Source organism: Gymnoscopelus braueri, assembly GCF_963280865.1.
Source record: "Gymnoscopelus braueri genome assembly, chromosome: 12".
NCBI lineage: Eukaryota > Metazoa > Chordata > Actinopteri > Myctophiformes > Myctophidae > Gymnoscopelus > Gymnoscopelus braueri.
Genome location: NC_137614.1, coordinates 41,953,863 through 41,973,743, shown reverse-complemented (window position 1 = coordinate 41,973,743; position 19,881 = coordinate 41,953,863). Strand labels below are relative to the sequence as shown.

At 40.5% G+C, this 19,881-nt stretch overlaps 3 protein-coding genes across 3 annotated transcripts in view; 2 read left to right on the top strand and 1 right to left on the bottom strand.

The window, feature by feature from the left end:
* The window catches only part of LOC308096589 (acidic mammalian chitinase-like), a gene marked incomplete at its 5' end in the record, with an annotated part of 46,323 nt that extends 26,672 nt beyond the window's left edge, over positions 1-19,651 (top strand). Inside the window, 6 exons of the mRNA XM_080444004.1 lie at positions 17,306-17,430; positions 17,519-17,642; positions 17,830-18,012; positions 18,377-18,493; positions 18,632-18,764; positions 19,170-19,651. Of these exons, the coding sequence (XP_080300130.1) occupies positions 17,306-17,430; positions 17,519-17,642; positions 17,830-18,012; positions 18,377-18,493; positions 18,632-18,764; positions 19,170-19,429 (942 nt within the window). The 3' untranslated portion in view covers positions 19,430-19,651. The remainder of the gene's footprint in view (positions 1-17,305; positions 17,431-17,518; positions 17,643-17,829; positions 18,013-18,376; positions 18,494-18,631; positions 18,765-19,169) is intronic.
* Positions 618-5,177, top strand: LOC308096289 (acidic mammalian chitinase-like). Its single transcript, XM_080443676.1, has 11 exons — positions 618-756; positions 837-863; positions 1,067-1,271; positions 1,541-1,597; positions 1,696-1,861; positions 2,437-2,561; positions 2,656-2,779; positions 2,967-3,149; positions 3,518-3,634; positions 3,759-3,891; positions 4,316-5,177. The coding sequence occupies exons 1-11, from the start codon at positions 732-734 to the stop codon at positions 4,573-4,575; spliced, it is 1,422 nt and encodes a 473-aa protein (XP_080299802.1). The 5' UTR covers positions 618-731; the 3' UTR covers positions 4,576-5,177.
* Positions 8,955-13,729, bottom strand: LOC308096292 (acidic mammalian chitinase-like). The gene is made up of 11 exons (XM_080443679.1): positions 13,663-13,729; positions 13,556-13,582; positions 12,559-12,763; positions 12,240-12,296; positions 11,976-12,141; positions 11,314-11,438; positions 11,096-11,219; positions 10,706-10,888; positions 10,254-10,370; positions 9,975-10,107; positions 8,955-9,520 (listed from the first exon to the last, which is right to left on the bottom strand). Exons 1-11 carry the CDS (start codon positions 13,685-13,687, stop codon positions 9,282-9,284), a joined length of 1,401 nt encoding a protein of 466 aa, XP_080299805.1. The 5' UTR covers positions 13,688-13,729; the 3' UTR covers positions 8,955-9,281.
* Positions 19,652-19,881: the final 230 nt, after the last annotated feature.

The following is a 19,881-nucleotide window of genomic DNA, read 5'->3' as shown; positions in this document are numbered from 1 at the left end:
AAGGGCCAAGCTCAGATTACTTTTCAGCCTAATTATTCAGGAAACCCCAGACCACAGAAAATCCACTGAATGTTCAAAGTTCAGTTTTTTGGGGTGTAATTGAGGTCATAAAACCCCCAAAAAAACGTGTGAATGAAAAAAAAAGTGAAAATGTCATAGAACCTTTAAGTTGTATGAATATTTTCATATTACTGTCTGTATATAGACCATATAATTGCTCTTACACAACAAATCTTGAAGGGATTTGCTCAAACGTAATGGCAACAAAGTCATTGCTTGAGTACACCACTTGTGCTTTCGTCAATGGATTGTGCTTCTTAATGAAAGCAGGGCAACTGACTTGAAATATTTATGGTTATGTTAATTTATGTTTGATCATTGAACTACAATGATTTACTGCATTGTGCATTCTTTATTCTTTAGGCCTACTGTACTGTATTTTAGTGACTAATGTTGTTTTGGCTGTTGGTTTGGATGTTGCAACAGCTGTGTGGCAAACAGCTTGAAGTGACGTACTTTCATTTGTTTTTGGTTACTCATTGTCATGATGAGTTCTTTGAAGAACATTTCCCTTTTTTACACTTCCTCTATTTGTTTTATCACTCTGTAGGCAGCAAGCCATATACTGTATAAGAGTGTTTGTGTGTCTGTGTACCTGGAGCTAATCTGTGCATTGGGAGCTAATCTTGCAAACCACTGGACTGACAGCAACTCATTCTCTCAAAATCACCATGAACAAGCTCATTCTGCTTGCAGGTAAGGCATTTATACATTTAACAGACTCATAAATATTCTTAAAATCTAACTCTAATCTCTGAATCTTTCTACCTTTGAAGGTCTGTGCATCAGTCTGGGCAGTTTAGGTGAGTCTACTACATGTTATTAGATGGTTATTAGATGATTAAATGGAATGTTTAAATATACAATCTTTATTTTGATAACACTTTTACCATCCTTAAACTTCTACATCAACACAGATTTGTTGCATGCACACATGCAAGCCACCGACGGACGCACGCACACACACACATGCACAAACACGTGTTTCATTGTTTCACTGTTTCAGGCTCTTCGTCCAGGCTGGGCTGTTACTTCACCAACTGGGCCCAATACAGATCTGGACAGGGGAAGTTTTTACCCGCTAACATCGATCCCAACCTCTGCACCCACCTATTCTATGCCTTTGCTCAGATTAATGATGCCAATGAGCTGGTCACCTTTGAACAGAATGACAAGACACTCTATAAATCCTTTAATGGACTTAAAGATAGGTTTGTCTTTTCCTCCACAATTATTAATTTGAGCAGTTAAACAATTGAATTAATTATCCACTTTAGCCCTTTTTTTTATATGATGATCAATTTGAAAAATGGATCTTATGAACCAATAATGAACCAATAATGTCATGCCCAAACTTTGGGCATGACAAAGAGAGGTTGGTCCTTTCCCCCACCATAATGGGGAACATTAAATGTTGTAATGAAAATGTCATTTTAAATTGCTGTGGAAGATAACCATTGCTGCTTATATCTTCTCATAGGAATCCTAATCTCAAAACCCTGTTGGCGGTTGGTGGATGGAATTTTGGCTCCCAAAAGTGAGATACTTGATGTGCTCCACATATAATCTGGGTTTGAAATATGAATGATGCGCCCTCTTGACAACCTTTATCTAGCCTATGTATTTATGTTCCAGATTCAGCAGAATGGTGTCAACCCCAGGCAATAGAAATATGTTTATCCAGTCCTCCATCACTCTGCTGAGAAAATATGGTTTTGATGGTCTAGACCTGGACTGGGAATATCCAGGAGCACGAGGCAGCCCTGTGGGGGACAAACAGAAGTTCACCTTGTTATGCAAGGTCAGATCCACAGTTCACTTCAACCACCATCAGGAACATACAAATGTCTTCATTATACTGTGTAAAGACTATTTTCACAATCGGTTTGTGTGTCAATATTTTGTCGTTTATCCATTGTCCATCGTCATCATAACATTCGGCAAAAATAGGCAAACATTCGCAGAAAACAGCCCATCAACAAGCTCATAACGTGTTGTATTGCGATGTGTACATTTGTAGATCTGTTATTATCTGTGAATAGATAAGATTTGGTGTAGATGGAAAACAGGTGGGGGCCTGACCCTTGGGAGACTGCAGTCAACTAAGTGGTTTAAGTGGTTAATCCATATGATTAATTTAAACCATAAAATGATGTTAAAAACATTTTTTTTTAATAGTATGGTAAATGACATCTTGGAATTGTTTACTTTGAAATATGTATGCAGCTGTCAAAAACAAAACTTTTCATCGTAGATAAATCATTCACATTTGTAAATACTGTTAATTAATAATTCAATATAATAATTCATTCACTAATGGATTAATCGTTTCACTAGTCTTGTTTCATTTATAACACAGTGTGTGTACAACCTTAGGAACTGCGACAGGCCTATGAGACAGAGGGAGCAGCCACTGGTCGCCCCAGACTAATGCTTACTGCTGCAGTGGCAGCTGGGAAAGGAACCATCGACGCTGGTTATGAAATAGCAGAGATTTCTAAGTATGTATGAGAGATGAAAAGATTCAATGTTGGTAGAATTTTGATGGCCAAGTCTGGATGTGGGTGAACTCACATCTCACTTCCATTTCGTCAGGTACCTGGACATGATCAACGTGATGACGTATGACTTTCATGGCTCCTGGGAGAACGTCACAGGCCATAACAGTCCTTTGTACAAGGGTTCCCAAGACACTGGAGAGAACGTTTACTTCAATACAGTGAGAATTCATCTTTGCTTGTGTTTCTATTCATCTAAATATGAGCCGACTTGAGTCGTAGTACGGAAATAGCTGATCTACCAGCTGACAAGGCGCTGTATCACGACACATTGTGAGCTTGTAGATCGTCAATTTTAACACTAGCCCTTTTTCCTCTTTTCCACGCTACTCTTTTGCTCCCCTGAAGGACTTTGCCATGAAGTATTGGCGTGATCAGGGAGCGCCTGTGGAGAAGCTCAACTTGGGGGTTGGAACCTATGGGCGAACGTTTCACCTCTCCTCTGAATCCACCGGTGTTGGGGCTTCTGTCAGTGGTCCTGGTTTTGCAGGGCCCCTCACCAGAGAGAGTGGCCTCTGGTCCTACTCCGAGGTAAAGAAATGCATGAATAACACAATCGGCAAACTACTGTTAGATGCAGTCAAACAGCACCTTGAACGTGTCGACATACAATACTGTACATGCGACACAAAGAGGCTGTAAACAAGCGACAAAGACAGGCTGTTTACATACATGCAAAACAATCAGGCTCTTGATATACATGCGATGAGAGACAAACGGCAAACAAGCTGTCGACATATAGGTGACACATACTGTAGTTACAGTATGGACTGTAGTTTGGCCAGTTTGGAAGCACCCCTCCCCCGGTACACCCCCCATTCTTGTTTGTGCTCCATATGAGTTATTGTCCATCGCGCATCTAATGTTTTGATCATAATGTATATCTTGATATTCCTCAGATTTGCTTATTTCTTCAAGGGACCTCTATCCAGTGGATTGACAATCAGAAAGTTCCATACGCTTCCAATGGAAATGAATGGGTTGGATTTGACAACAAGGCCAGCATTGAGACCAAGGTGATTGTCTGTTTCTATACATTTGTGGTGCAACAATTCCTTTACAAATCACAGATTATGATTCCTTCATGCCAATTGCAATTTCTTGTGTTTTTCTTCTTCTTTTTGTTCCTCACTTCCTCAGGTCCGCTACATAAAAGACAACATGTTTGGGGGAGCGTTCGTATGGACTCTGGACCTTGATGACTTTGCAGGACAGTTCTGCGGCCAGGGCAGCTATCCTCTCATCACTCACCTGAGATCTCTTCTCAATTCCGGTACTGTAATGAACTAAACATCAAACAATGTATTTTATATAATAATAATACACTTTATTTGAAGTGTAACAATTATAATAAACAGTTAGAACTTTACGTTTCGACTGATATTTTAACTTAACCACCGTCCTAAACCTTACCTCCTTGACTGGGGTCCCTCAGGGGTTTGTACTTTTCCCCCCTCAACACCAATCTCTTTGCTGAAAATAGTGGATCTACAAACTCACAACGCAACATGTTTTGAGCTTGTAGACCTGCTATTGTCCCTCAATCTTTGCCTATTTTTGCCTAATGTTTGCATATTACGACATTGCCTAGAATAGGGACGCTAGGGTTTACGTGGTTAAAATGTATCTCAATTAGTTTTTTAACCCTTTTGTTGCAATTGAATGTATATAATATTTTAAATATTATTCCTCCATAGATCTCCCTCCCCCTCCACATACAACTCCAGAGACACCATCTCCAACCAAAGAGCACGCTGACACCACTACAACTGCAACCACCAAAACAGCACCTGGTGCTTCCTTCTGTGCAGGCAGGGCAGATTGGGTGTATGCCAAGCCGGATGCCCCAGTGTCTTATTACAACTGTGCACTTGGCATTACACACATCCAAAACTGTCCTGTAGGTTTAGTTTTTCGAGACATTTGTAAGTGTTGTGACTGGCCTGGAGTGTTATGACTGGAAGCACATCATTATATGCATGTTAGAGCTATTCCTTGTGATTCTTTGCATCATTTTTGCTTGCATTCATTCTCAGATTCTCTGATTTTTTTTGAGTAATTTTGATGTCCATTTGGTTCAATTTGTATGCTCTCAGAGTAATAGACCTGTAACTTAAGGGTACATTTGAAACCCCCTCAAGCAATCCTGTTGGTCCCTGGACCACATTTTGAGAACCACTGCTTTTAATCAATTGAGCTTGTTAGACTCGTGAAAGTAGAATTATGAGGAAAATGCTAATCGACATTTTCTGTATTACTTAACTCTCTCACTGCCAGACTTATTTCTGGCTGCGTTTGATTTTTCGATTTTCTTACCTTTTTCAAGTAGTCACAGAATATTTATCTCGTATGATCGATCCCCTGATGGTGGCTAATCAATGAGGGCTTCACTGTGTGGTTTCACAAATGTCAACCTCGCGACCTCGTTGACATTAATTGTCTGCCTTTGAAAATAACATGTCTGGGCCAAAAGTACACAGGAGCCGAGATACAGCCTTTTTAAGTAATAAGTTAACCAAGAAGTGAATGGAGTAGCAAATCTTCGGATCACGATATCTTGGGTTCTGAACGTTTTTCTCCAAAAACCTATTATTTCTTTATTTCTTCAAAAAGTCGTCATAAGTCGTTTTTGGTAGCCAGGGCGTTATGACGATATCTCGTCATAATTCGTTCTTGGCAGTAAGAGAGTAAATAAATAAATACATAAATAAACTTTACTTGTTTTGCATGTTTTATTCACGAGTTAAGAGGATGTGCCTGTGAAAATATTATCTGTCACAGTTCGGGCTTCGCCTCTCCTCCGGCCCCGCCCCCCCCCTTCTCGTCACTAACTTTGTGCCTGGTGTGAGCCTGGACCCGCAGCACGCCCGGCTGCAAGCCCTATGGGCTGATTACCTGTGTTCTCTATTTAAGTTGTTCCAGCCGGTGCTTCTGTGCTTGGTGATAATTGTGTCTTGGTGCGTTTCTGCCTGTCGAGTCGTCAGACTCCTCTGTTCTAACATTCCCTCCTGTGTGAGGTTCTCCTTTGTTTGTTGCTCGTATTAAGTAAAGTACTCATTATCACCCTCATTACCTGTGTTGCGTCCTGCTCTTGGGTCCTACCAACTTGTCCGTTCGAGGGCGCATTGTGACAATTATCCACACAAATAATATAGCCACAAAGGGGATTCTGTTAAAAGTTGAATGCTGTGAGTGTTTACGTTTGACCATTTCTAACACCTGTCCTGCAGGCTACACCTGCTGTAACTAACAGGTGTTATGACGACTGGACTGATGCTCATTCATTTACGGCCAAATCTGTGCTGGGTTACGCCCCCTTCTGGCAACACTGTCACCCCTAAAAAGTGCTGTGCTCTTGACAGCCTGTTGTGTTCCTTGGTTTTAAAGTTCTGCTTGAACTCTCTGTGCAGCCCTTAATAGCGCTACTACATAATCTCTGCATTTGAGGAGCTTCCTGCTTTGTCATGTTTTCAAAAACATTTTGGAGACATATTTCAACAGCTTAATTTAAAATATCCAGCACGTTTTGTGATAATTGGCCCTGCCCACTGTTGTATTCATGTGCTGAGGAAGTACAGAGTGTATTAGTAAATATCTTCAACAAGCTCTACGACAGTTTTGAAAGCTTGGTCAAATAATGATCCAAATAAAATTTTGCGGCAAATGGACCAACGTGTTAGATGTCAAAAATATGTTTGTTTTGGAAAAATGTCAAGAATATCCATCCACTCAGGGTCTTCTTCCTAATACAAATAGCTTTTTCCGTTTCATTTGTGTTTGTTTATGTGCTAAAAGTGTGACTTTGACACCTGTTTCACGGTGCACACTGGCAGCTTCCAAAGATGCAAAGATACAAAGATACAAAGCGACAAATCATATCTGTCGTCAAGTCGCCGTGTGTTGATCAACACGCTCATTGATGGCAAAGATGCATCTGACTAGCGAGAAAAATATAAATGAAAGTATAACGCATGGGGTTAAGAAGAACAGTCCTTTAGGAACTGTGTGGAGAGAGAATGTGAGTAAAAATGATTAAACAACACTTGGTCATAATGATCTAAATATATTAAAGATTTTATGTATTACTTTTAAGGCATGGCATCCTTTCCTAGCCTACATCATCGGCCTTTTAACCCCATATGAGCGTGAGTGTAGAGTAGACTGAGATCCTCAAGCAGAGCGCCATGGTCGTTCTAAAGTCTAGATCAGGGGTCTTCAATGTTTTTCAGGCCAAGGACCCCTTGGCTGTGAGACAGATGAAGCAGGGACCCCCACTATATATTGTGTAAAATTGTGTTGCAGATCAAACTTTGTCATAGATTTCACAGATAGCTTCATAGATTTGTTTTACAGCACGTTGTTGGACTCTTGTTAAATTTGTATTTTCAGACATTTAACCACTTAAACCCTCAATACTGTACTAAACCCTCAATACTGTACTAATACTGCTCTTTTTTACATCAAACCTCTTTGCCGTAAATTGCTGATCTACAAGCTCTGTTGATCAGCTATTTTCGGCTAAAGTTCTCCTCAGAATAGGGATACTAGGGTTCAAGTGGTTAACGTAAAAAAAAACATTCCAATCACACAAAGATTTGGCGGCCCCCCTGTAGTAACTCTGAGGGTAAGGATAATTCCTTTTAACAGGACGTTCATGAAAGTCCTTGCGGGCTTGTTTCCAATGAGGGCCTGTGAGCAATTAGGGGTTAAGAGTCTTGCTTAGGGACAAATTTCATTTCATCGACACATATGCTGGCGTGGCCTGGAATCGTACCTGGGGCAACCCAGGTACGATTAATAAAACATAATCACATGAATAGGGCTTGAAAGTGGCTTATGAATGGTAACAGACAAGAAAACCTGTCTATAAAAGGTCTGTCACATCATGTCAAGATGGATGGCATGGAATGAGATGCACTCGGTGCCAACCTACAACCACATTACTCTGCTATAAACTTTCAGGTGGAGAAAATATACACGAAAGAACTGATTATGAAGTTAAACCTATAGGACAGTGGTTCTCCAGGTCTTAAAAGTCCTTAGATTGTCACTTCACTGTTATCTAGGGACCCCCCCCCCCCCAAAAAAAAAAGAATCATGTGGGGATCCCCCTGGGGGTCCCGACCCATAGGTTGAGAACCACTGACCTAGGTGATGATGATGAATTTGGGGGGTCCCCAGATGATTAGCTTAATGTGCAACACTAAGATAGATTATCTTAAAGGGGGGAATACCAATTTTTGTCTCCGCCAGGCCGAAAGGCATGGCGAGAGAGTATGTTTTGCCCCCTGTCCGTCCGTGTGTGTGTCCGTGTGTCGGTGTGTCGGTGTGTCCGTGTGTCCGTGTGTGTGTCCGTCTGTGAACAGCTAATCTCCGACACTGTTGGCTTGATCGCAGCGAAACTGTGCACACACACTCCCTGGATGCCAATTCAGAACCTCTGCCCAAATTTTTCACATGGGCCTGTTATAGCGCCACCAGGAGGCCGCTTTTTGCAAAACACATTTTTTGACAGTACTCCTACAGATTTTTTTCCAAACGTCATGCAAATCGGTAGCTTGCACGTACATTCCCACTAGGCCGAGGAAGAAATGCCACTTCAAATTTTTCAAATCAGCCTCATGGTGGCGCTATAACAGGCCGATTCGTGTTTTTACACGTAACCCCACCGATCTGTTTACAACTTTGTATTCGCACTCCCAACAGGTCAAGGAAAAACCTTTGCCCTGCATTTTTCACATCTGCCTTTTATAGCGCCACCAGGAGGCCGACTTATGTAAAACACATTTGTGGATATTACTCCTTCAGATTGTATCCAAATTTAACATAAATCGTTACACATGATCTCTATAGTCATGAGATCAAGACGGATCTGTTTGATTTTTCATTTTCTATCCTGATTGGCTACGATTGACATCTAAAGTTTGCAGGAATGGCCCGTATTGAAGTAAATGCCGCAAATCATGAACGCAGTGTCCGATTGCCGTGAAACTTTGCACACACATTCACACTACGTTGAGGAACAAATAACACCCTTTCAACATTGCCCTATTATAGCGCCACCAGGAGGCTGATTTTTACAAAACTTGATTCATCACGCAAACCGGTACACATTATCTCTATAGTCAAGTGATCAAGACGGATCCGTCCGATTTTTCACATTCCATCCTGATTGGCGAATTCAGAACATTGCTGGTCCACACTCACCTACCTGACCTGGCGGAGACCTGTGCTCCGAGGAGCACTTTTTCTAGTTGTGGATTATATTTTCACAGGCACATCCTCTTAACTCTGATTAAAACATGCAAAACAAGGAAAGTTTATTTATTTATTTATTAAGTTATACAGAAAAAGTTGATTAGCATAATTCGACTTTCTCGAGCGTAACAAGCGCAATTGATTAAATGCAGTGGTTCTCAATTAAAGTGGGGTCCAGGGACAATCAGGGTTCCTTGAGGGGGTTCCAAATGGACCCTTACAGGTCTATTACTCTGAGAGTATACAAATGGACTGGGTAGTTGAACAGTTTGAAAACCATTGGATTAAAGTGATTGGAAATCAAATTACTCAAAAAATCTGAGAATCTGAGAATAAATGCAAGCGAAAATGATGCAAAGAATCTCAAGGAAGAGCTCTAACATGCATATAATGATGTGCTTCTCTTTAAGGCCAATCACAACACTTACAACTGTCTCGAAAAACTAAACCTACGTTACAGTTTTGGATGTGTGTAATGCCATGTCCACAGTTGTAATAAGACCCTGGGGCATCAGGCTTGGCATACACCCCATCTGCCCTGCCTGCACAGAAGGAAGCACCATCTTTAGTTGGAGATGGTGTTGCTGTTCTGGTGGTTGTAGTTTTAGTGGTGTCAGCGTGCTCTTTGGTTGGAGGTGGTGTCTCTGGAGTTGTATGTGGAGGGGGAGGGAGATATATGGAGCAATAATATTTTAAATATTCTATACATTCAATTGCAATGAAAGGGTTAAAAACCAAATTGAGATACATTTTAACCACAGACACCCTAGCGTCCCTATTCTCTGGACCTGCAAACATTAGGCAAAAATAGGCAAACATTGAGCGAAAATATCGGGTCTACAAGCTCAAAACATGTCGCTTTGTGAGTTTGTAGATCCACAATTTTCAGCAAAGAGATTTGGTGTTGAGGGGGGGAAAAGGCAGAGGCCAAGTACAAACCCCTGTTAAAATATCAGTTAAAACGTAGTTCTAACTGTTTATTATAAGTGTTAGACTCCACAAATAAAGTGTATTATTATACGTTCATTATCATTATATTCATTATTAATATTATTATTATATAAAATTACATTGTTTGATGTTTATTTGTTACAGTACCGGAATTGAGAAGAGATCTCAGGTGAGTGATGAGAGGATAGCTGCCCTGGCCGCAGAACTGTCCTGCAAAGTCATCAAGGTCCAGAGCCCATACGAACGCTCCCCCAAACATGTTGTCTTTTATGTAGCGAACCTGAGGAAGCGAGGAACAAAAAAAACAAGAAAAACTCCTCCATCTCACACATTTACTCACAAGAAATTGAATTGGCATGAAGGAATCACAATCTGTGATTTGTAAAGGAATTGTTGCACCAAAAATGTATAGAAACAGACGATCACCTTGGTCTCAATGCTGGCCTTGTTGTCAAATCCAACCCATTCATTTCCTTTGGAAGCGTATGGAACTTTCTGATCGTCAATCCACTGGATAGAGGTCCCTTGAAGAAATGTGCAAATCTGAGGAATATCCAGATATACATTATGATGATTCCAAACTGACCAAACTACAGTATGTGTCACATATATGTCGACAGCGTGTTTGCTGTTTGTGTCGCATCGCATGTATATCAAGAGCCTGATTGTTTTGCATGTATGTAAATAGCCTTTCTGTGTCGCTTGTTTACAGCCTTTCTGTGTCGCATGTATGTTTACAGCCTCTTTGTGTTGCACATGCAACACAAAGACAACACCTGCATCCTTGCACCTGCATCCGTGTTCCTTGCGTTCAAGCTGCTCTAACTGCATCTAACAACAGTAGGTTTACCTGTTGTGTTATTCATACAATTCTTTACCTCATAGTAGGACCAGAAGCCACCCTCTCTGGTGAAGGGCCCGGCAGCAGCAGGACCACTGACGGGAGCCCCAACAGCAGTGGATTGAGAGGAGAGGTGAAACGTCCGGCCATAGGTTCCAACCCCCAAGTTGAGCTTCTCCACAGGCGCTCCCTGATCTCGCCAATCCTTCATGGCAAAGTCCTTCAGGGGAGAAAAAGAGTTGCGTGGAAAGGAGGAAAACATTGACGATCTAATCTACAAGCTCACAATGTGTCGTGATGCAGCGCCTTGTCAGCTGGTAGATCAGCTATTTATATATACTATATTATATATACTATATATTATATATACGGCTCAAGTCGGCTCCTATGTAGATGAATAGAAACACAAGCAAAGATGAATTCTCACTGTATTGAAGTAAACGTTGTCTCCAGTGTCTTGGGACCCCTTGTACAAAGGACTGTTATGGCCTGTGACGTGCTCCCAGGAGCCATGAAAGTCATATGTCATCACGTTGATCATGTCCAGGTACCTGACGAAATGGAAGTGAGATTTGAGTTCACCCACATCCAGACTTAGCCATCAAAATTCTACCAACATTAAATCTTTTTAACTTTCATACATACTTAGAAATCTCTGCTATTTCATAACCAGCGTCGATGGTTCCTTTCCCAGCTGGAACTGCAGCAGTAAGCATTAGTCTGGGGCGACCAGTGGCTGCTCCCTCTGTCTCATAGGCCTGTCGCAGTTCCTAAAGGTTGTACACACACACTGTGTTATAAATTAAACAAGACTAGCGAAACAATTAATGCATTTATTTGACGGAACATTTTTCTACTGTCATCAAATGTTTGATTTAGCGATGCATCTTTATGACATCTTTATGACAGTATTTACAACTTCACCAAAATGTGAAAGATTTATCTAAAATGAAAAGCTCTGTTTTTTTACAGCTGCATACATATTTCAAAGTAAACGATTCCAAGATGTCATTTACCAAACCAATCATTTTATGGTTTGAATTAATATGGATTAATCACTTAAACCATATAGTTGACTGCAGTCCCCCAAGGGTCTGGCCCCCTCCTGTTTTCCATCTACACCAAATCTATTCACAGAAAATAACGGATCTACAATTTCACAACGCGTCACAATGCAACGCGTTATGAGTTTGTAGATGGGCTGTTTTCTGCGATTTTTTACCTATTTTTGCCAACTGTTATAATGACATGCCAAGAAACACATTTGTATGTTCCTGGTGGTGGTTGAATGGAATTGTTGATCTGACCTTGCATAACAAGGTGAACTTCTGTTTGTCCCCCGCTGGGCTGCCTCGTGCTCCTGGATATTCCCAGTCCAGGTCTAGACCATCAAAACCATATTTTCTCAGCATAGTGATGGAGGACTGGATAAACATATTTCTATTGCATGGGGTTGACACCATTCTGCTGAATCTGGAACATAAATACAAAGGCTAGAAAAATATGGTCAAGAGGGCGCATCATACACATTTTAAACCCAGATTATATGTGGAGTACATCAAGTATCTCACTTTTGGGAGCCAAAATTCCATCCACCAACCGCCAACAGTGTTTTGAGATCAGGATTCCTATGAGAAGATACAAGCACAGTTTAGCAGCAATGGTTATATTCCATAGCAATTTATAATGACTGAAATGTTCCGCATTATGGTGGGGGAGAGGACCAACCTCTCTTTGTCATAGGTTTTATAGGATACACTTTTCAAATTGATCATCAACGTCTCAAGCATTGTGAGCATTGTTATTATTTGAAAAAAAGTAGGAATTTAGTGGATAATTAATTTAATCGTTTAACTGTTTGAATTAATTATTGTTGAGGAAAAGACAAACCTATCTTTAAGTCCATTAAAGGACTTATATAGTGTCTCGTCATTCCATTCAAAGGTGACCAGCTCATTGGCATCATTAATCTGAGCAAAGGCATAGAACAGGTGAGTGCAGAGGTTTGGATCGATGTTAGCAGGTAAAAACTTCCCTTGTCCAGGTCTGTATTGGGCCCAGTTGGTGAAGTAACAGCCCAGCCTGGATGAAGAGCCTGAAACAGTGAAAAAATGAAACCCGTGTGACAAGTGTATTTAATTAATCAAATGGTTGATTGATTGACATCTATATTGAACAATGCAACAACATTCAGATGCACAGCACATGTGTGTGTGTGTGTGTGTGTGTGTGTGTGTGTGTGTGTGTGTGTGTGTGTGTGTGTGTGTGTGTGCGTGTGTGTGCGTGTGTGCGTGTGCGTGTGTGTGTGTGTGTGTGGGTGTGTGTGTGGGCATTAACAGAATAATCAAATGGCTATCAAACCACTATTCGACCACTGTACATCAAAGTCAATTATTCAAGAAAAAAAAGAAATATTTTTTTGGATAAAAAATCGGTGAAATCAGGCCACAATATGAATTAAATAACATAACCTTAACCTAACCCTAACCTAACCCTAACCCTAAAACCGAAATAAAGTAAAAAAAAAAAACGCACAAAAACGCCCAATATCCACGCAATAACCGCACATTTTCGTCACCCTATACTAGCGTTCTGGCTGCGCCACTGATGTGTGTGTGTGTGTGTGTGTGTGTGTGTGTGTGTGTGTGTGTGTGTGTGTGTGTGTGTGTGTGTGTGTGTGTGTGTGTGTGTGTGTGTGTGTGTGTGTGTGTGTGTGTGTGTTGTGTGGGTGGGTGTGTTGTGTGGGTGGCTTGCATGTGTGCATGCAACAAATCTGTGTTGATGTAGAAGTTTATTGATGGTAAAAGTGTTATAAAAATAAAGATTGTATATTTAAACTTTCCATTTAATCATCTAATAACCATCTAATAACATGTAGTAGACTCACCTAAACTGCCCAGGCTGATGCACAGACCTTCAAAGGTAGACAGATTCAGAGATTAGATTTAGACTTTAAGAATATTCATGAGTCTGTTAAATGTATAAATGGCTTACCTGCAAGCATAATGAGCTTGTTCATGATGTTTTTGAGAGAATGAGTTGCTGATCAGTCCAGTGTACACAGTCCACACTCTTATATAGTAGATGGCTTGCCGCATACAGAGCCACGTGATACAACATTGAGGAAATGGAAAAATGGGAAATGAACAAGAACTCATGACAATGAGTAACCAAAGACATATGAAAGTACATCACTTCAAGCTGTTTACCACACAGCTGTTGCAACATCCAATCCAACCACCCAAACAACATTAGTCACTCAAATACAGTACAGTAGGCCTAAAAGAATAAAGAATGCACAATGCAGTAAATCATTCTAGTTCAATGATCAAACATAAATTAACATAACCATAAATGTTATACATCTTTCAAGTCAGATGATGTCCTGCTTTCATTAAGAAGCACAATCCATTGTTAAGTGGTACTAAACAAATGGCTATGTCTTTGTTGCTACAGTATACAGACTTGAAATGAAAATATTCGTACAACTTAATATAAGGCATTCTCAGTCTGCGGTTTTTGCCAGCTGTCTTTCCTGCATTTGGCATCTGCTAGTGTGTTGCCTGTAAGAGCCATATGATTTTTGTTGTTTCTCACTTGATGACGTCACTGCAGGGCATGGTCAAGGCCAAGGTTGCCAGGATATTTAACAATGTCCCTAATCAAGTGCAGGTGTTGCTTGTGGCAGAGGCAAACAGTTTTTTGACTGTGGGCATGAGGGTTGGTGGTCTGTATTCCGTGCTTTTGACTAATTATCTTGCATCATGTTTGTATGTTGAGGTGACGGACAACTACAGAGAATAAATCATTTTTGTTGGTCAACGGACTCCACGGACACGTTTTAGGACATCAGTTTGTATTGAGCACACGTCTAAACTTTAATCCCTGGCCGTCTGCAACCAGTAGTGCCAGAAGTATAGGACTTTGATACTACACTGCCTTTAGCTAGATTTTGGGTTTGAATTGTTCGTAGGTGTCTAATAGAATAGTTTACTCTTCATTTGGAAATATGCCACTCTGCTGCCAGTGAATATGTCTATGTTTGCAATTCAACACCGTCATGGCTAGATTGGGAAATTCTGGGTTGATCCCAAATTGATAACAACAGTCATGTGACTGCTTCCAATGCAGCTTTTTATTTTTAAAATATGTGTGTTATTGCACTGATGATTGCAACATCATCAGTGAATCAGATGGAGCTATGACTGTTCTTTTATCCTCCTTCAGTGAAGTTCATGGTACCATGCTTCTCTTCTTTGTCTGCAGTGTGCTCTGCATATGGCAGGTATAATACTGTATGCCTCTTTGTGTCTTTGTTTCTTTGTTTGTTTCGGTGCCCACACACCACGTCAATGGGAAAGGTCCAAATCTCGCAATGGCAATACCTGTATTCTATTCATAGTGAAAATAGCCAATCTACAAGCTCACAATGTGTCGCAATGTGACGCGCTCTGACCTTGTTGGAGTTGTGATTGTGTTTGGAGCCTGGCTATTTTTGAAGGTATATAATTTGCCCCTGTATTGGGAAATGCTGTTAGTCTCCACTGTGCAAAGTCCTGATAAATAAAACATAGTTGTATAGTTGTATATTACATAATACTGTGTGGTTGTGTGACACAGCTAGATTCAATGTTGCATTATCTCTACAATAAAGTTGATGACAACCTATTGTAGGTCTATACTGTGAAGCATACTGTATAAAACATACCCAGGATAATTTTGTTTTGGTTATCCGCCTTCAATAACCCTAACAACTGTAGTCATGCTAAACAGTCACAGGACTGTTGTTATCAACTTGGCCTGGGATCATCCAGAACGTCCCAATCTAGCCATGATGGTGTTGTATTGCAAACATGGACATATTCACTGGCAGCAGAGTGGCATAGTAATTCTATTAGACAAATACAAACAATTCAAACCCATAATCCAGCTAAAGGCAACACAGTTGCACGCCAATAATGCAGGAATGAGCAAAAGCTGCAGACTGTCAATGCTTTGATAGTTCACCCCAAAAAAACTTTTTTCTATCTATTAGTCACCCCATGGAGACTTGAATTTGTGGATATTTATTTATTTTTGGTCGCATTCCTAAGCCAAACATTTGATGACCTTAAGGCAGCGGTTAAGGTAGGAGACACAAAGTAGACTCTTTGTGTCTCCTACCGAAACCGCTGCCAGTCATCAAATTATTGGCTTAGGAATGTGACAAAAACAAAGAAAAATCCATGAATTCAAGTCTCCATGGGGTGACTAATCAATTTTAAAAAAGCCCTTTTGTGTGTGAACTATCCCTTTAAGTTAAGTTAAGTGAAGGGATTTGCTCAAACGTAATGGCAACAAAATCATTGCTTGAGTATACAACTTGTGCTTTTGTCAATGGATTGTGCTTCTTAATGAAAGCAGGACATTATCTGACTTGAAAGATGTAATATTTATGGTTATTGTTGTGCTGTCCACTTTTATGTGTGATTTACTGCCACCTTGAGGCCTTGTATGTGTATTGTATGTGGTATCTACCTTAGCCAAATTGGTAATTTTGTGACACCTGGTCAGGCTCACTAGGTGAGTTAATTAAGGGATTAGTTTGTTTCTGATGAAGTTCAGTTCAAACCAGCACACTGTATGTTGAGTGAACCCTTTGTATCAGGCCTTGGACAGGATGAGTCTGTAAGTTTGTTTATTTGTTATAGAAATGTCTCTTAAAGCTTATGTTTTTACGTTTGCTAAGATCTGTCCTAACATGTTTTTTAAGTTCAATCTTTGAATGTAACTCGTACAGCTACTACAATATGTGCTCATTTTGCTTGTGCTACATTATGTTTTTGGATTACACAAATGTTTGTTTTATATTTTCTGTATTTTCATTTTTACAAATTAAGTGACCACCAGTAAAGAGCTTAAACAAAGCCAGTGTCTAAGGAGCTTTATTGGGACCACTTGTTAGTTGTCTGCCAAGCCATACAGACTGTACCAAATGTATTAGACCTGGACTGGGAATATCCAGGAGCACGAGGCAGCCCTGTGGGGGACAAACAGAAGTTCACCTTGTTATGCAAGGTCAGATCCACAGTTCACTTCAACCACCATCAGGAACATACAAATGTCTTCATTAAACTGTGTAAAGACTATTTTTCACAATCGGTTAGTGTGTCAATATTTTGTGGTTTATCCATTGTTCCATTGTCATCATAACATTCGGCAAAAATAGGCAAACATTCGCAGAAAACAGCCCATCAACAAGCTCATAACGTGTTGTATTGCGATGTGTTGTAAACTTGTAGATCTGTTATTATCTGTGAATAGATAAGATTTGGTGTAGATGGGAAACAGGTGGGGGCCTGACCCTTTGGAGACTGCAGTCAACTAAGTGGTTTAAGTGGTTAATCCATATGATTAATTTAAACCATAAAATTATGTTAAAAACATTTTTAAAGTATGGTAAATGACATCTTGGAATTGTTTACTTTTTTTTAAAATATGTATGCAGCTGTCAAAAACAAAACTTTTCATCGTAGATAAATCATTCACATTTGTAAATACTGTTAATTAATAATTCAATATAATAATTCATTCACTAATGGATTAATCGTTTCACTAGTCTTGTTTCATTTATAACACAGTGTGTGTACAACCTTAGGAACTGCGACTGGCCTATGAGACAGAGGGAGCAGCCACTGGTCGCCCCAGACTAATGCTTACTGCTGCAGTGGCAGCTGGGAAAGGAACCATCGACGCTGGTTATGAAATAGCAGAGATTTCTAAGTATGTATGAGAGATGAAAAGATTCAATGTTGGTAGAATTTTGATGGCCAAGTCTGGATGTGGTCACATCTCACTTCCATTTCGTCAGGTACCTGGACATGATCAACGTGATGACATATGACTTTCATGGCTCCTGGGAGAACGTCACAGGCCATAACAGTCCTTTGTACACGGGTTCCCAAGACACTGGAGACAACGTTTACTTCAATACAGTGAGAATTCATCTTTGCTTGTGTTTCTATTCATCTAAATACGAGCCGACTTGAGTCGTAGTACGGAAATAGCTGATCTACCAGCTGACAAGGCGCTGCATCACGACACATTGTGAGCTTGTAGATCGTCAATTTTAACCCTAACCCTTTTTCCTCCTTTCCACGCTACTCTTTTGCTCCCCTGAAGGACTTTGCCATGAGGTATTGGCGTGATCAGGGAGCGCCTGTGGAGAAGCTCAACTTGGGGGTTGGAACCTATGGGCGAACGTTTCACCTCTCCTCTGAATCCACCGGTGTTGGGGCTTCTGTCAGTGGTCCTGGTACTGCAGGGCCCCTCACCAGAGAGAGTGGCCTCTGGTCCTACTCCGAGGTAAAGAAATGCATGAACAACACAATCGGCAAACTACTGTTAGATGCAGTCAAACAGCACCTTGAACGTGTCGACATACAATACTGTACATGCGACACAAAGAGGCTGTAAACAAGCGACACAGACAGGCTGTTTACATACATACAAAACAATCAGGCTCTTGATATACATGCGATGAGAGACAAACGGCAAACAAGCTGTCGACATATAGGTGACACATACTGTAGTTATGGACTGTAGTTTGGAAGCACCCCCCCCCCCAGCTACACCCCCCATTCTTGTTTGTGCTCCATATGAGTTATTGTCCATCGCGCATCTAATGTATTGTCAATGTATTGATAATGTATATCTTGATATTCCTCAGATTTGCACATTTCTTCAAGGGACCTCTATCCAGTGGATTGACGATCAGAAAGTTCCATACGCTTCCAAAGGAAATGAATGGGTTGGATTTGACAACAAGGCCAGCATTGAGACCAAGGTGATCGTCTGTTTCTATACATTTGTGGTGCAACAATTCCTTTACAAATCACAGATTGTGATTCCTTCATGCCATTGCGATTCCTTGTGAGTAGATGTGATGTGTTTTTCTTGTTCTTTTTGTTCTTCACTTCCTCAGGTCCGCTACATAAAAGACGACGTGTTTGGGGGAGCGTTCGTATGGACTCTGGACCTTGATGACTTTGCAGGACAGTTCTGCGGCCAGGGCAGCTATCCTCTCATCACTCACCTGAGATCTCTTCTCAATTCCGGTACTGTAATTAACTAAACATCAAACAATGTCATTTTATATAATAATAATACACTTTATTTGAAGTGTAACAATTATAATAAACAGTTAGAACTTTACATTTCGACTGATATTTTAACTTAACCACCTAAACCTTACCTCCTTGACTGGGGTCCCCCAGGGGTTTGTACTTTTCCCCCTCAACACCAATCTCTTTGCTGAAAATAATGGATCTACAAACTCACAACGCAACATGTTTTGAGCTTGTAGACCTGCTATTGTCCCTCAATCTTTGCCTATTTTTGCCCAATGTTTGCATATTATGACATGCCTAGAATTGGGACGCTAGGGTTTATGTGGTTAAAAAAATTTAACCCATTTGTTGCAATTGAATGTATAGACTATTTTAAATATTATTCCTCCATAGATCTCCCTCCCCCTCCACATACAACTCCAGAGACACCATCTCCAACCAAAGAGCACGCTGACACCACTACAACTACAACCCCCAAAACAGCACCTGGTGCTTCCTTCTGTGCAGGCAGGGCAGATGGGGTGTATGCCAAGCCTGATGCCCCAGTGTCTTATTACAGCTGTGCACTTGGCATTACACACATCCAAAACTGTCCTGTAGGTTTAGTTTTTCGAGACATTTGTAAGTGTTGTGACTGGCCTGGAGTGTTATGACTGGAAGCACATCATTCTATGCATGTTAGAGCTATTCCTTGAGATTCTTTGCATCATTTTTGCTTGCATTCATTCTCAGATTCTCAGATTTTTTTTTTTTGGGGATTTGATTTCCTTTCACTTTAATCCAATGGTTCTCAAACTGTTTTAATTTCAACTACCCCGTCCATTTGGTTCAATTTGTATACTCTCAGAGTAATAGATCTGTAAGGGTCCATTTGGAACCCCCTGGACCCCACTTTGAGAACCACACTGCTTTTAATCAATTGAGCTTGTTAGACTCGAGAAAGTAGAATTATGAGGAAAATGCTAATCAACATTTTCTGTATTACTTAATAAATAAATAAATACATAAAAGTTGTTTTGCATGTTTTATTCATGAGTTAAGAGGATGTGCCTGTGAAAATGTTATCCACACAAATAATAAATAGACACAAAGTGGGGATTCTGTT

Bases quoted from the DNA above. Each gene is read 5' to 3' on its own strand.
- LOC308096289 (XM_080443676.1), top strand. From the start codon at position 732: ATGAACAAGCTCATTCTGCTTGCAG. The intron at 864-1,066 runs GTGAGTCTACTA...TCACTGTTTCAG, and splicing joins CATCAGTCTGGGCAGTTTAG to GCTCTTCGTCCAGGCTGGGC. The intron at 2,780-2,966 runs GTGAGAATTCAT...GCTCCCCTGAAG, and splicing joins AGAACGTTTACTTCAATACA to GACTTTGCCATGAAGTATTG.
- LOC308096292 (XM_080443679.1), bottom strand. From the start codon at position 13,687: ATGAACAAGCTCATTATGCTTGCAG. The intron at 10,371-10,705 runs GTAAAGAATTGT...GATATTCCTCAG, and splicing joins GCTTCTGGTCCTACTATGAG to ATTTGCACATTTCTTCAAGG. The intron at 10,108-10,253 runs GTGATCGTCTGT...TCGCTTCCTCAG, and splicing joins AGGCCAGCATTGAGACCAAG to GTTCGCTACATAAAAGACAA.